The sequence below is a fragment of the Gavialis gangeticus genome, unplaced genomic scaffold, assembly GCF_001723915.1.
Source record: "Gavialis gangeticus isolate Ggan-Ray unplaced genomic scaffold, GavGan_comp1, whole genome shotgun sequence".
Lineage (NCBI taxonomy): Eukaryota > Metazoa > Chordata > Crocodylia > Gavialidae > Gavialis > Gavialis gangeticus.
This window is the reverse complement of record NW_017728992.1, coordinates 209,272,422-209,289,051: the sequence shown is the minus strand read 5'-3', so window position 1 is coordinate 209,289,051 and position 16,630 is coordinate 209,272,422. Positions and strand designations below refer to the sequence as shown.

Below are 16,630 nucleotides of genomic sequence, written 5' to 3'. Positions count from 1 at the left end.
GATATAGATGTTGAAAAGCACTAGTCCAAGTACTGAACTCCGGGGGATCCCACTGGCTACCTTCCGCTGGACTGACACAGATCTGTCTATTAGTACTCTCCAAGTCCAACCCTGCAGCCAGTTTCCCACCCATCTGACTGTTGAATTGTTGAGCCCATAGTCCCCTAGTTTTACCTTGAGAGCCTCATGGGGCACCAAGTCAAAGGCCTTCCTAAAGTCAAAGTAAAAGATGTCGACCTCATCTCCCTTATCCAGGTGGTGAGTAACCTAGTCTAGTAACCTAGTTCTAAACATTTAACATGCATCCCCTACCCTGGTTTTTCCCTCCACTGTTCCAAGGGACCTGATCCTCCCTTAATAGCAATGGCTTTCAAACTTCGGAGGGGCCTAGAGCTTCCCACCTCACTTGGGGCCACAAACAGTGTAACCTCAGATTTGTGGGTCTCCCTCAGTAACAGGGAGAGCCTTTAGCCTTGGACAAGCCTGAAATCTCACCCCAGCCTCCACCTGGTGCTACAACTGAACTCATGGTGGGGTTCCAAGACAGCCTCTGCTCAGCCACCAGCTCCTAAATACCCTAGCACCTGACCTTTGCTACATAACATACTGGACTTGGGATCATAAAAAAGCAGAGCTGGAAGAGACCTCACAAGGTCATCTAGTCCACCCCCTGCTCAAAGCAGGATAGTCCCCGACTAAACCATCCCAGCCAAATGTCTGAACAAATTGCTCTCGAAATTTTCCATGGGTGGAGATTCCACCACTTCCCTAGACAGCCTGTTCCAATGCCTGACCACTCTCAGAGTCAGGAAATGCCTCCTAATCTCCAGCCTAAATTTCCCCTTCTGTAGCTTGTGTCTGTTGCTCCTAGTTCTGTCCCCTACAGCCACAGAAAAAAACCCATCTTCCTTCCTCTCTGTAATCACCCTTCATGCATCTAAAGATTGTTATCAAATCCCCACTTAGTCTTCTCTTCTCCAGGCTCAACAACCCTAGTTATGTCAGTCTTTCCTCAAATATCTTGTCTCCCAGGTTCCTGATCATTTTTGTTGCCTTGTGTTGGACTCTTTCCAAACTGTCCATGTCCTTCTTGAAGTGCGGGGCTCAAAACTGAACACACAACGCCAGATAAGGCCTCATCAGTGCTGAATGGAGTGAAAGAATCACTTCCCGTGATTTGCAAGTGACACTCTGGTTAATACAACCCAGGAGGCTGTTGGCTGTTTGTGCAACAAGAGCACGCTACTGGCTTACATTCATTTTATAATCTGTCATAACTCCCAAGTCCTTCTCTGCAGCATTGAAGCCTAGCCAGTCATTCCTCAGTCTGTATTTGTGCACAAGGTTTTCACAAATCTCAACAAATTGGAGGACTGGAGCAAAAAAAATTTCATGGGATTCAATAAGAAGTGCAAAGTCCTGCACATAGGATGGAACAATTCCATGCACTGATACAGGCTGAGGACTGACTGGCCCTGTGCCCTTAAGCGATCCTCCTTAAAGTACAGCCACCTCTCTCGGACTCTTTTCCCCCACAGAATTGCCTCCCAGGCGATCCTGCCCATCAGGTCCCTGAGTTTATTAATGTTTGCTTTTCTGAAACCAGGTAGCCTTATTCTGGGTCTCTTCTTCCCTCGAGCCCTTAGGATCTTCAATGCTAACATTTCGTGCTCACTGTCACCCAAGTTACCATGGCACCTTCACATTCTGAATCAACTTGTCCCTGATTGTGAGAAATAAGTTGAGAAGAGTTTCCCCCCTTTGTTGGCCTCTGTACCATCTGAATCAAAAAGCTATCCCCAACACACTCCAGAAACCTGCTGGATGACTTTGTGCACTGATGTTTCCCTCCTAGCAAATGCCCCAATAACCAAGCCCTGTGATTTGGAAGCTTTCATCACTTGTTTAAAGAAAGCCTCATCTACCTCCTCTTTCTGGTTTGGAGGCCTGTAGCAGATGCCCACTATAATGTCCTCCCTGCTGTTCTCCCCTCTGACCTTTACCCAGAGGCTTTCAACAGGCCTCCCTCTTCCACATCACAGTGCATTTCTGAACACATGTACATCATCTCCTCTTTTTTCCTCTTACCTACTTTTCCTGAACAAGGTATACCCATTTATGACTGCACTCCAGTCATGTGAGCTATCCCACCACATCTCAGTAATCCCAACTATATCACAAAACTATGATTTTGCTTGGACTTTCAATTCTTTCTGTTTGTTCCCCATACTTCTTGCATTAGTGTATAAACAAACAAACTTGAAATGTTTATAACCAACTGTCCTATCCTCTCCCTGAAGATAATGCTAAGATGTCCATTACTGCTTCCCTTTGGTAAGTTTTTATCCAGGTGTCCAGGCTCTTTATTTACTCTGGCCTTTTGTCTCCATCCCCCAGTGAACCTAGTTTAAAGCCCTCCACACTAGGTTAGCAAGCCTTTTGCAAAGACACTCTTTCCTCTCTTCACCAGGGGGACTCCATCCCATCCCAGCAGTCTATGTTCCTGGAACACCTCCTCAAGGTCAGAGAAGCCAAAACGCTGCCAGTGACACCATCTATGCAGCCATGAGCAGATATCTAGGATGTATCTGCCTCTTTCTGGGCTTTTACCCTTGACTGCAAGCATCAATAACACCAGCTGGGCCCCTGCTCCCTTCACCCTTGCGCCCAGAGCCATGCAGACACTTTTGATCTGCTCAAGGTCACCCCTGGCAGTATCATTAGTGCTCACGTGGACAAGTAGCTTGGGATAGTAGTCAGAGGGCTGGATAAGTCTGGGCAACCTTTCCATGAAATCTCAGATGAGAGCTCCTGGCGGGCAGCAGACCTCCCGAGCCAACAGATCGGGCCAGCAGATGAATTCTTCTGTGCCCCACAGGAAGGAGTCAGCAACCATCACCACCCAGTCTACAAGCAGCTCCCAAGGGCTTGTGAGTGTTGGTAAGAAAGCCTGCCTGGCTTGGGCTTCCAGTCTACAAGAGGCTCCTGAGCTGTGCAGGTCTCCCTCTCTTATTCTGATTCCTGTTTTTAAATCCTTGTTTCCCCGATTCCTAGGTCTAGCTTCCTTGGGATTATCAGCTTATTTTCAGCCTCTGGATCCTATCCTCTTTGGCTTGACGTCCCAGATGGAGATTGAGGACACCTCACCTCAGCTCCATGTACTGGGATCTGTCCCTTGCTTGCCTCTGGACTGGGCATCTCTGATTGCTGACCCCCAGCTCATAACCTCTACCACAAGAGGCCCTGGCTCTAGCTACTAGGCTGAGTTACGCTAACCTTCCATGACAATGCTTCACTATATTTTTTCCAGTTACTCTTTTACTGAACCCAATAACTTGTGTTTGATTCAAGTACTTCAGTTCTCAGGGGGCTAAACTCTTTTTTGCTTTGAGCAGAGAACACGAGAGAGCAAAGTGCCATCCAATGCTTAATTTCCTTGCAGGGGCAGAGAATTAATTAGGTAAAATATACCTGGATGATCCCAGGCTTCACCAGTCTGAGTTGAGTGAAAAATCTTTATGTTTAACCCTGAGGAAGTGAACTCATATCAACCAAGCATCTGAGAGTAAGGACTCCCTACCTCACCTCAGAGCTCTAATCTAGGTCATCCCATTAGATGTCCTGTTCCCAGATATGGCTTACTGTAACAGGGTCTTACCTCAGGGGTGGCCATAATGTCCCTGGAGTACCCTCTCAGGCCTTGCCTGCTCTGCTTTCTTTAGGCAATCTACCCTTCATCTCGCCTGCCATGCCACAATGATATTGTGTCTTTAGAAAAAAAGAGCTTGCCCTAGGGCTCCCTGTCGTAGGAAGGAACCGAGGGACAGACCCCGAGGAGCTGGGGGGAATCCTGGGATCAGGAACATGCCGGAAAGGAGAAAGAAAAAAGGAAAAAACAGAAAATCCCTCACTTATAGCAGGAGCCGCGGAAAAGCCGGAAATGGCAGCGGGACCCGAGTAGCTCGTTAGCTGCGCCTTTATACAGCTGCAGCCAGCTGATAAGAACAGCAGCAGGAGTCGGACGTGGGAAATAAAAAGAGAAGCTGGCGTGGAAGTAGGGGAGAGAACCTGAGGATTGCCAGCCGGGAGGTCGCTCCCGGAGCCCCCGCAGTGGGTAATAGGAGGGAGAACTGCCTTTCACAGCACAGGAGGATGCCGTGAAGTCCTCCATGGGGAGTGAAGGAGCAGAGGCACCCCACCCAGACCGGGGACTCAGACTGGAAGACAGAGAGGAGCAGGAGGAGAGGGATGCCAGGAGTTACCCCCATAGAGCCAGAGAGGCCCACAGAGGTCAAGACACCAGAGCAGGTGGGACCGTTGTGGACTCAAGAGGGCTTGAGGAGGTGTCCCAGGTGGGGAATGAAGGGCATAAGCAGCATGAAGGGCTGCGGAAGACGGGCCCCAGCAGTACAGAGCCACCCGGCAGGAGACGTGGGGGGAGACGTAGCGAGAGGGACTACCAAGGGTCCAGTGAACCCCTGGGCGGGGCAAAGACTGGAGGGGAGAACATAGCAGCCTGCAGTCCAATATGGACCCAGTTCAGGGCCAGCTAGGGGCCTTAGAGGCCGGGGCCTGTTGGTGTAGAGCAGGCTGCGGGAGCAGGTGATAAGGGGGCAGAGGGCCTCTCCTAAGCAGCACATGTATTTCTCTGTTGTTAGTATTTTTCCTTTGGTTTATCTTTCGGTTTCCCACTTTTGGAGGGGTTGCGAGGTACAGTAGAGAGAGCCTGAGTGTTGGCTAAACCTAAAGGGGGTGTGCAGTCTCAAGGGAAGATAGACAGGTGTGAGACCCGGTGGGTAGAGCGAGGGTTTGGTCCGGCTGACCCGTAGCCCGTCTCTGCAAGAGGATACGGGACGCCAACAGTCAGGGATCTGGCTGAAGGTCATCAGGAACCCGTCAAGGAAGGATGTAAGGGTGAGGTATAGGGGAGGTGGAGCCTTGCAGAAAACCGATGTCCGGCGGTCCCATACGCGCGAGAACCCCCAGTAGTCGGACCCCCACCACTGGAATAAGATACAAAGTCGTGGCAGGAGAGATTGGAGGAGAGACTACCTAGGGGAGGGACATCTATGTGGCAGGACCACAGGGACGGATAAGCGGACAACTCTAAACATCTGGACCCGCACGGCGCGTGACTGGATGGTTGAGACCGGACAGGTGCACTCCCCAAACAAGATCTCACTCATAAGCGCTGGTATCACTGCTCATCACCTTAAGGGTTAATCACAGCCTCCAAATGGGTTCCAGCCCTTCTCTCACCCTCTCGGGCTCTTATCTCTGCTCTGCCCCGGCTCTGGCCCCAATCTCTGCTCCCTTCTGGGCTCTCTAGCCTTGTTTCTGCCCCTCTTGGACTCATGGACCCTCTGGCTCCAATCTCTGCTACTTCTGGGCTGTGACCCCTCTGGCCCCAAGCTCCACCCCTCTCTGGGCTCACTAACCCTATTTCTGCCTCTCACTAGCCTCTCCCAGGCTTTTATTTCCCTCTGTCTCTTGTTGCCATCTGGCAGGCCTCAAGACAGCCATATGCCCCTTGGGCACCACTGGGATCTCCTCTCATCCCTTTGTAGTCCCACCCAAACCACAACTCAAAAACATGAGACACAACATATAAGCACACTGGATATAACTAAACCTTTAGACCCCTGGCTGGATACCAAAACTCCTACTCAGCCATGGGCCCTAGTCCACTGCTAGTCCCCCAGCCCCTTCACTTGCTGTCTCCAGGCAAAGCATGCTGACAGTCATTCAGCAGCAGCCAGCACCCTGCAGAGCTCCTTTCCCCTTCAGCTTCTAAGGCCAGACTTTACTCTGGCTCTGGCCAGGGTTTATATTCCCCAGAGCCCTGCCCCCTTCTGGACATGTGACTCCCTGGGAAGCCTGCAGGTGCACTCTAACATGCTTTGCTTACCAGCCTGCAGGATGGCCTGTGGCAGCAGAGCTGGCACCACAGTTGTTCTCTTGCTATTTCCCCAGGTTACTCTCCTGTTGTACTATTGCCTAATGGACTACAGGCCCCTGGCCCCAGTTCTTGCCCCTTGGGCTGTGGGCTCCCTGGCCCAGTTTATACTTGGCCCCTTTTGGCTACAGGTCTGTGGCCCCAGTTCTTGCCCCTCTCAGGCTGTAGTGCCACCCCTCTGGGCTATGGGTCCCTGACCCTGCATCTCAACCCTCTTGGGCAACTATTCCACCCTTCAGAGCCGAGCTACTTCCCTGGCTGCCTGGAAGGCCAAACTGACCTCTAGCTCAAGCTCTGGGCCTTTATATTCCCTAAGCCCCACCCCTGCACATCAGGAACTCTTCATTCTTTGCAGAGATTGATCATCAGGACCTGCCATCCAGTTTACAAGGGAGCTTATATATACTGCTACCACTGCTTCCTTGTAGCCTGCCTAGACTCTACCCTCTTGTCTCATGGTAGCAGAGCTACCCCTACACTAAGCACTCCTAGCCTTGACATCTAATTGCCTGCCTTCCTGAAGCCACCTTGCTCTGAGCAATGTTCCCTTAACCAGCTGCAGATGATCCCCTTCTCCTTAACATGCAGCTCTATGCCTAGGGAATAGCGCTTTCTTGCCACCTACTCCTTTGCAGCTGACCTTTATCCTGCTCCCTGTCTGCTACAGGTTTTCCCTTAAAGTAACAGAAGTATTAGTCTCTCTGTTACAGAAGGAGTATCTGTTACAGGAGGATTAGATAAGGAGCACCTCAGGGAGCAACACCCACCGACAGGAGACAGCAGGCTACACAGCTGACTGGCATACAAGTTTAATTTTAAATAATTTAAAACAGGAACAGCCCCTACAGATGTTCAGGTAAAAGGCATGACAGAATCTGATATGTGATCCACATAATTGTGCCTCCAGCCATGCCATCGCCATCCTGGACTCCCCCTGCACTGACAATTAGCAAGCCCCTGCATTTGCATGTCATGCAGCTGACAGGACATGTAGGCATGGCAGCACCCAATGGCCACCAGGATGGAGAGTCCCATAGCTGCAGGACTCTCCATCCCAGCAGCTATAGGGTGCTGCCACAGCTGAGTCCCCTCTGTGGCAGCGCACTAGGGGGGTGATACTATGCAGAGCCACCCACCTCACTGAGCCAGGCTCAATAACCTCACTTCGGGAGTCTCCCACAGGGAGCCTACAGACAGCTGTCCCGCTTCCTGGAGAACACCTGTAAGCCTGGGGTAAAGCTGCCACCACCTGGGCACTGGTCGTTGGTAGGGTTCTGTGCACACAGACCCTGTGAACCTTGGGGGTGCTTTGCCCACAGTAATATTTCTGGGTGCTTCTTTCAGCCCAAAGCATCCTAAAATAGCATCAGGTAGAACTGAGGGAAGATAAACAGACAAACTCCTCTGGCCAAGCTGGAAGCAAAAGGCTTTTCTTCCTCTCCTCAGTAACATAGCAAGGCATGCTGTAACCCAATACCTTTATTGATTGGGGGGGGGGTTAGAACAAAGGAAGTCAGAATACACTTTGAGCAAACATAAGCAATGTGAATCTTTTACAGGTAATTGGACACAGTCATCCTTTTAAAGAGGCGACTGGCCTAAACATAATTCCTAACTCCTGGCCAGTTTCCCGGATTTTACTTACAGAAAATCACAGGGGCATGTTGTGTGTGGTGTTGTTCCAAAATGCTTGCAGCCAGGAAAAGCGAAAGCTTCCCCCTCCCCCTAGGAATTTGTGTGGCCAGGTCACCTGGTTGCCCAGCCTGAACCAAAAAGAAAGCAAGCAAAGAGAGACACACATGGGTCCCCTGGGCTGACCCAATGAGAGACAGAGAGAGGGGGATTTCTTCACACCCTCAATTGTAAGTTCTCAGCTGCAGGGACAGACCCTGCTTCATGTGCAAATTGAAGCTGAGTACCAACCAGCTGTAAAGTTAGACCTCAAAAATGTGTACTAACTTTACAGCTAGTTGGACTTTTCATGGCATGATAGGTACTTTGCATGTGTAGCTGGTCTCCATTAATTGCACAGTTAACCAGGTAATTGCATAATACTGTAATGTATAGAGGGGGCCTAAATTACTTAACTTGATGCAAAACAACCTGGATGTTCTTCAGTGACCAGAGAGGTGTCTGAGTATCCTGCAATTATGCAGAGGGTTAGACTAGATCATTGGGGGACCAACCTTTTTGGCAGGCGTGCCACAAATTAACCCTCCTACCATCTCCAAGTCCCACTCTGATCCCTTTCTCCTGTCCAATCTGCTGATCTGTTTTCTGCTTCCTGCACAATCTGCCACTGTGATGCCTGTCCCCTCCCCAATCTGCTGCATGCCACATATGGGGGCTGCCTGTGCCACTTGTGGCACGCATGCAGCAGATAGGTCACCCCTGGATTAGATAAGCCTCAAGGTCACTTCCAACCCTATGGTTCTAAACCAACCCTGTATTAATTTAGCTCACTCAATTCTTTATGAATGTATAAACCAGTTCTAAAGTGCATTAAAAAGCAGTTTAAATAGAGTTTTACAGATTGGTTTAAATAAAAGCTGTTTAAAAATCACACCCTTAGTTAAACTAGTGCACCTTTATATAGAGAGAATACTGAAGAAAATCCTTCTGACCAGATTACAGAATGCTGAGTCAAGGGAAGATGACTGATATATTTAAGAACGCTTAGTTTAACCCCATTCTGCACATACCTTCATCTGGGCTGCTGGTAGGAGCCAACTTATTGTGATTGCTGTTTGATGTCCTTGGGAAAGTGCAGCTGTTTGTTTGTTTAGCTGTGCCTTTCCCCTCAGTGTGGTGTGCTAATGCTAGGGGCAGATGAAAATTTTAAACGTTCAGTCATTTTATTTATCAGACCCTACATGTTGCCTAAAACAAGCATGTAAAACTGTAACTCGTCCAATTTCCACAAATGCTAAACACCCACAAATCCACTAACATCAATAGTCAGATAAGGACATGGAACAACATTTGTGACAACATTAATGACCTCTTGAAGTTTTCTTACACAGAGAAAAAAACATTTTTATAATTCTGGCTTCACCTTTAGCATTCCACATTAAATCATTAGATATTTATTTATTTGTACATGCCATTTATATGTTGCCAACCCAACAAATGCTCAGGGGACTTGCAGAAAGAGAAACAGAACAACTTTAAAAAGCAACTAGAATAGACAACACAAAATTACAAAATAAATAAGCAGATATCCACTAAACATCTCAGCCTAGCTTTGCTGGCTAAACGTCTGCCCCAACAGAAAGGTAAAATGTCCAGATTTGGGCTCTGGCAGGCCTCAAGAGGAAGGGAGTTTTGAGGCTGAGGAGCAACTACAGAGAACAGCCAAGATACTGCTATTCCCCTGACAGAGAGGGCAGGGGAATGGGCTAAAAGGGTCTGGTCTTTCCTGGAGGGATGCACCCATAGGTTGGTAGTGGGAAATTACACCAGTACCATCAGACCTCCCACTAGCACAATCCCAGAAAGATCAATTCTTTTTCAGGTCTTAAGCCTTACTGAGAGTGCAGGAAGAAATCATCCTGATGTGCAGGAAGACTGGCAAGTATGGTAGAAGACCAGCTTGGCTTAGCAGGAAACTCTTCAGTAAGCTAAAACACAAAAAGGAAGCTTCCAAGAAGTAGAAATTTGGACAAACAGCTAGGGAGGAGTATAAGAGTATTGCTTGGGCATGCAGGGATGAAATCAGAAAAGCCAAAGCACAGTTGGAGTTGCAGGGGTTTGGGGGAAACTGCACCCCAAACTCTTGAAAGCAAAACTCTTATCACGTCTATGTATTACACCACAGGGGGGTGAAAACTGCAGGGATGATGGCCCCTGGTGAGGCCACAAAGCCTGCCAGCTGTCAAGGAAATAGGTGCAGGGGGATTCTAGGGCCCTGCACTAATATCTGCTGACAGGCAAAACTCGTGATATGGGTGCCTGTGCAACTGTGCCTGTCTTGGAGGGCAGGAACTACTGCAGGCCTGGCTGCTAAACTACTGTGTTACCAGTTACCAATCAATCATGACTCACTCAGGGACCAGCTCAATACACAGTTGCTAGCTAATGTAGCCAGTTAATTAGCAACAATTAACACCTACAAAACCCCACACTAAGGAGAGGAAATAATCAATACAGATAATCAACTGCCCCAAGACAGACAGTTGGTTGCACAAGCACCCATGACATGAGTTTTGCCTGTCAGCAGCTAGGGATGTAGGGCCCCAGAACCCTGCCTGCACCTATCTCCTTGACAGCTGGCAGGCTTCATGGCTGCAGCAGGGGCCACCATCACTGCAGCTTTCACCCTGCTGCACCTGAACACACACAGTGTCACCCATGTCGAGTTTTGATTGTCTGCAGCTTGAGGTGCAGTTTCCCCCAAACCCCTGCACTTATCTCCTCAAAACCTGGCAGGCTTTGTGGCTGCAGCAGGGGCCATCACCCCTGCAGTTTTCAGCCCACTGCGCCTTAACACACACTGGGTCATCTATGTCACAAGCTTTGCCTGTCAGCAGCTTGAGGTGCAGTTCCCCCCAAACCCCTGCACCAATCTTCTTGAAACTTGGCATATTTTGTGGCCTCACCAGGGGCTACCACCCCTTCAGTTTTCACCCCCCTGCAGTGTAACACATACACGACATGAGTTTTGCTTTCACAAATTTGGGGTACAGTTCCCTCAAAACTCCTGCACCAATCTTCTTGAAACTTGGCAGGCTTCATGCTCTCATCAGAGGCTACCAACCCTGCAAGTTTCGTCCAAATCAGACAACAAAGTTATAGATATGTCATTGATTCCCCATTATATCCTATGGCCGGATCTCCTAGGCGGCTCCGAAGCTTCGGAGCCACTTCAGCCGGATCGAAGCAGAAACCCAGTCCAGAGTTCCAGATTAGATTCCTGGCATCCAAAGCAGCTGGACTGAATAGCTGCCTACTCGCACAGGCCTAGTAATGGGGCCACAGAAGTAATCAAAATAGGCATTAACATTATCAGAGGACTTGGCAACCAACCTCAGAATTCCATCAATCCTGTGACTGTATCTCATGCCTTTGCACCAAGCAAACAATCCTGATGGGTTATCTGTCTACTCTTCATAATGTGGAGTCATCAATGACAGCCACTTGCCTTCACAGGAAAGGCAAAGGATCTCTCTTGCACATTCTTGTAGTATAAAACACACAGCTACCCTCAGGTACATCCCCTAGTCCATTTCTCCAGCTAAACATCCAGGCATGGTTTTGGTAGTTGCCTCACTGAGCACCACAAACTTCCAAAACAGGTCAAAGAAGTAGCAGCAAAGTCACAGAGCCAGGATTTCCCCATCAGCACCTTTTCTGGCCAAACTACTTTGCTATTAACTACTTTACCTGGTTTTCTAGAAGCTAGTGCTGATTTCTTCACTGGTGACACTAGTTTTGCACCTTTCTGAGCAGCAGCTTTTCCTCCTGGTTTCTTCCCACTCATTTTCCTGAAACACAAGAGAGGTCAGAGGCTATTATTTAACTTTAAAGCACAAATGTGCTCTCCTTTTCCCAAGGCACAGGCAGTTTCCACTCTAAGGACCTTATACTCTAAGGAACTGATCTTTCAAACACTTATGCATGTGAGTAGACTAAAGAATGTAACAGGAGCATCTGTGTGTACCTATAATACTAGGCCCTAAATTCCCCAATAGAAGGTTGAGAGCTTCTATCAGCAGTGTAACAGATAAAGTATTAGAATGATGCACTTAGCAAAAAAGCCTGGTTAAATAGCAAAGCAATATATGTTGTACTGTCTTTACCTAAAAGAAACTCAAATACTGACCAGTACAGACGTGCACGTGAAAACACAGGACCTCAGCTGCCCTCTTGCTGCTGGGGAAGCACCTTAACTTGCCATTTTTATCTTTTATCAGCTTTTCTCAAAGAAGCCTAAAGTCTAACTGGAAAGACGAAGTTTGGTCAAGGCAGTTCTCTAATCACATGCTGAACTGATAAGCTGTTTGGGATAGGGACTTTTGCTTACATGTATATACAGCATCCATCTCAATGAAACTCTGCCCTTTAACCAGGCTACCTGGCACCAGGACAAGACAAGCAATAATGCTCACACAGCTTGTGAGTAAATTACTGAAAAGGAAAGGGACCACATGGTGCATTTTCTGTGATAGCAAAGTGGATGTGATAATTCAGGGTCTTTCCCATTTCTATGCTACTTAGTAAGAACTGGTTCTCCAATTGCTTCTTCCACTCACTGGAGTTTCACCAGTACTACTGTGATGGTGCAATGCACCTTTTGTAGACAGACAAATGGCAGCTGACACCAATACAACTGTCCCCTAAGCAGACAATGCAAAAGTATAATGTGAAAAGAACAAGAACAATACAAGCACTCCCAGCCTAGGAAGCAGCTGGCAAATTAATTGGTTAAAAAGGGCAATTTCCAGTTTTAAGTGGGATGCACAGATCACGACATATGTTAACACTTCAGACCTGTCCATGCTGGAACTCCCACTGATGTCACTGGAAATCTTGCAACAAGATCAAAGTAGAATACTAAGTTTACATCCCAGCTAATCTTTCTGTTCAGCACCCGACTCAGTAACTATACTTTCCTTAGGAGTGCCACTAGGCCTGCCTATTCATTACTTTTCCCATTACTGCTCTTGTCTCCTCATCTTCCTTTCTTGAATCAACCCCCAGTTTCCATCTCTCTGTGTGTTTCATACCTACCCACTTCCCATTCACTAAAATGGTCAGCAATCAAATAGTTAATGTAGCCAAGTAAGGGTATAAACAGATGTTACCAAGTGAAGCTGATCAGCCATCTACCACAGCTGATCTTCACTGGGTGAAACTCATGTTGCCCCGTTGTCTGTTGCCCCACACCAAGCCAGGGCCCGACCCTGTGGGACAATGGGTGATGTTTTCCATGCTTAGAAATGCACCTCAGAAAGTCCCCAGGGTGTCTCTTTAAGTGGGGGAAGCCAGGGCTTCCTGCTTACAGAGAGGTACACAGGCAATCTCTCCGAGTCATCTCAGTGGCCTTTTCCCACTTACAGAGGCTCACCTTGGAGATTTCCTGGGGTGGCCTCTAAGCACAACAGCTTTCTCCTCTTAGACACATGCCCCGGGGAATCTCTGAGGTGTCTTTGCAAGAGAAGAAAGCCAAGGTGGCCCTGAGGCTTGAGGGGTCCCAGTCTGCACTGGAGTTCCCAGAGCACACAGGATCAGGCCCCTCCAGCAATGTAAGTGCTTGCCTGGGGCAGCTGGAAGGCACGGGCAGCACTCAGCTGCCTGCACTCTCATACCATAAAGCAAACAGAAGCCCACTGCAATAAAGCAGCAGAAAGTATTAGTCACAAACACAAATTTTGGGCATTTGAGGAGCACTAAGGGGCATGGAAATCTGTTTACTCAGCCTTTGCGTTACCATAAAAGATGTAGAGCAGCACAAAGGCCGTGTCCATTCCCAGCGTTATCTTTAGGGTTAAGGGCTGACAATGAAGAGTTTAGCTTTCTTCACAAATGCAACAGCTAGAAACATGCCTATGTGTTTTAACTGAAAACGTGGATTCTGCAGAGTAGGATCCACCAGGCAAATCAGGTGTTTAGCACTGGGTCCAGTTCTGGGCCCCCACTTCAAGAGGGATACAGACAGTTTATAAAGAGTCCAGCAGAGAGCAACAACAACAAGGAGCAAGGTGTGGAAAGAAGACCTTGAGAGGAAAGGCTGAAAGAACTGGGGTTATTTAGTTTAGGGAAGAGAACTGCAGACAAGGAGGGCTGGAAAGGACCCCAGGAGTTCGGTCACACCTAGTCCGGGTGCACCATCCCAGACAAGGCTTTGTCTACCCGGGGCTTAAAATCCTCTGGGGCGAGACTGCCCACACCTGTGAGGAGCCCCTTTCTGTGCTTTACTGCTCTCCGGGTCAATCAGCTGCGACCTGCTCCGGGGTCAGGGGCGGAAGGCCCCCGAGACGCTGGGCGCTGTGCCAAGGCTCCTCTGGCACCAACCCCGCAGGGTCCCGGTCCCGGCCCGAGCACCACGCCGCACTGAGGAGGCGGAGACCCCCAGCCCGGTGCTCCCCGCCGCGGTGCGGGAGGCAGGCAGACGCAGGGGTCGCCGCCCCACCCCAGCCCCGCTGTCGCCGGGCAACTCCCGAACCGGAAGCGCGGGCCAGACCGGAAGTGGGCGGGGGGAAGGCCGTCACGTGACACCGCGGGGCGGGCCCGCACTGCAGCCCGTTGCCTGGCGACCGGGGCGGGGACGCGCAAGTGAACTGCTGCTCTGAGGGATGTGTCACGCGGACACGTGACCGGACCGCTACGGGTGGAGCTGCCGCGGCCGGTGAGGCGCCGGGGCCTGGTTCCCGCCCCAGCCCCCGCCGGGGGAGAAACGCAGCTCTGGCAGCCGGCGGAAGAGGGAGGCCCAGCAGCGGGCTCGGCAGGGGCTGCCCCCAGGGCGAGGAGCAGCTGCCCGCAACGGAGGAAGCTGACTTCCGATCACCCTGGCCGCCCGGTTCTGCCGCTGCAGGCAGAGGAGGAGAGAGCGGGAAGAGAAGGCTGCTGGACCCATCACCAGCCGCAGCGTGCGTGGCGAGAGCTGCTCACGACCTCTCTCTTCAGCGTCAGGCACTAGACTAGTTTGCTTAGTAGGGCCGTGTAACGCTTGCTTCGATTCGAATCGGAATCAAATCGCTAGAAGCTTAATAGGCGCCAGCAGCAGAGTCGCTGCCTCCACCGCTCCAGTGTCGTTTCCTAGCCTGAGCCACCCGCTGCCAGAGGAGGAGCTGGAACCGGGGGACCTGAGCGTGCTGGCTTGGCTCGAGCAGTTCTGGGGACCGAGGGGGAGCAGAACTTGTGCTCCACACCCCTCAGAGTTCCCCGAGACCCAGGTCTCCTTCTCTGGAAAGCAGGTTACAGAGGCTCAGCTGAGGCAGCTCCTCCTGCTGTTGTGCCTCAGCCTGCTGAGGAGGGGGGCAAAGCAGCATCCCCACCCTCAACCCAGAAGCGGGGGAGTAGCTTCATGTTGGAGCATTTTGAGCTGGCAGATGATCCCAGGTTTGCTATCTGCCAGCACTGCCAAAGGCAGATCAGCCGGTACAAGGAGGTGAAACACTTCTTCACCACGGTGATGTTGCTGCGTCTCAGGAGGCAGCACCCCCTTGCCTTTCTTCCTGCTCAGCCTGGCACCAGTGTGAGTGTGCCCAAAGGGAGGTCCCCTGCTCGCTCCAAAGTAGAGGCAGGCCACCCTAGAGCAGTGGCGGAAACCTGCAGACAGAGAGGGGTGCATTCCCAAGGCGAGCAAGATCACCCAGAGCAGCCAGCCCTTCTCCCTAGTTGAGTGGCCAGGGTTCAGGCGGCTCATGGCACTTGTGGCCCCATCTTACCAAGTACCCGCATGCACCACTTTTAGCAGGACAGTGGTGCCCTCCCTGTATGAGGCATGCGGGGAGGACTTGAGGGAGGAGCTGCGCAAGGCAGGGCTGCAGGTATCCTTGCACTTCACTTCGGACATCTGGAGCAGCCAGGATGGCAATCATGCCTACCTCTCCCTCACAGGGCACTGGTGTGATCATTCTAATCTATATTGAGTCCATGAGTTTCTGTACCTAGGAGGCTGATGAAGTGAAGTCCATAGGCCCAGCTGTGAAAAGTGTTTTGTAATTTGTTGCCTCTCAGGATCAGGCCTGAGAGACTGAAGGCAGAGTGTTTTTTGGTGAGGAATGTGCCCCCACAGGTAGTTGGGTTTGGTTGTCTTTGATAGATTCTGGTGTGCAGCTTGTGGGGGTACTGGAGATAGTTGGCAGGTTTTGTGTTTTGAGCTGTAGGAAGTTGGCTTCAATTCTGGTGATGAGGTTAGGTGCTTGTTTGAATGTACAAATCACTTTTCAGAGCTGGGTCTATGAACTGCACTTCATCAGCTTCCTAGGTAGTAGGTACAGAAACTCATGGACCTATACAAAGTGGAGTTCTGACACACTGCAACCTGCCAGACATCTGACTCCCCAGGTACCTCTGCACTTTTACCTGCGTGGCTACATCCCCCCCAGCCTATCCTCACCCCCTGACGCCTCCATTTCCATTTTCACTGACTGGCTTTCCTGCCTCCATTCCATGCCAGGCCAGCGTCTGGCTTCTTTACTATTCATAGTATCATAGTAGCTAGGGTCAGGAGGGACCTGAACAGATCATCTAGCCTGACCCCCTGCCACAGGCAGGAATGAATGCTGGATTCACAAGACCCAGAGGAGGGCCACCCGCATGATCCGGGGACAATAGGGCAGACCCTACAATGAGAGACTGCGGGACCTGAACTTGTTCAGCCTTCACAAGAGAAGGCTGAGGGGGGACCTGGTGACCGTCTATAAACTCACTAGGGAGAACCAGAAGCGTTTGGGAGAGACCTTGTTTCCCCTAGTCCCCCCGGCACAACAAGGAATAATGGCCACAAGTTGTTGAAGAGTAGGTTTAGATTAGACATCTGTAAGAACTACTTCACAGTTAGGGCGACTAGGATCTGGAACCAACTTCCAAGGGAAGTGGTGCTGGCTCCTGCCCTGGGGGTCTTTAAGAAGAGGCTTGATGCCTACCTGGCTGGAGTCATTTGAGCCTAGTTTTCTCCTGCCCAGGCAGGGGGTTGGACTTGAAGATCTCAAGGTCCCTTTGACCCGA

General features: G+C 50.3%; 1 protein-coding gene across 1 annotated transcript in view; it reads right to left on the bottom strand.

Annotated features, from left to right (window-relative positions):
- The window catches only part of LOC109305256 (putative IQ motif and ankyrin repeat domain-containing protein), a 94,778-nt gene extending 81,326 nt beyond the window's left edge, over positions 1–13,452 (bottom strand). The window contains exons 1-3 of the mRNA XM_019528273.1: positions 13,386–13,452; positions 11,339–11,439; positions 8,659–8,775 (exon numbers count right to left, since the gene is read on the bottom strand). Of these exons, the coding sequence (XP_019383818.1) occupies positions 8,659–8,775; positions 11,339–11,435 (214 nt within the window). The 5' untranslated portion in view covers positions 11,436–11,439; positions 13,386–13,452. The remainder of the gene's footprint in view (positions 1–8,658; positions 8,776–11,338; positions 11,440–13,385) is intronic.
- Between the last annotated feature and the right edge of the window lie 3,178 nt (positions 13,453–16,630).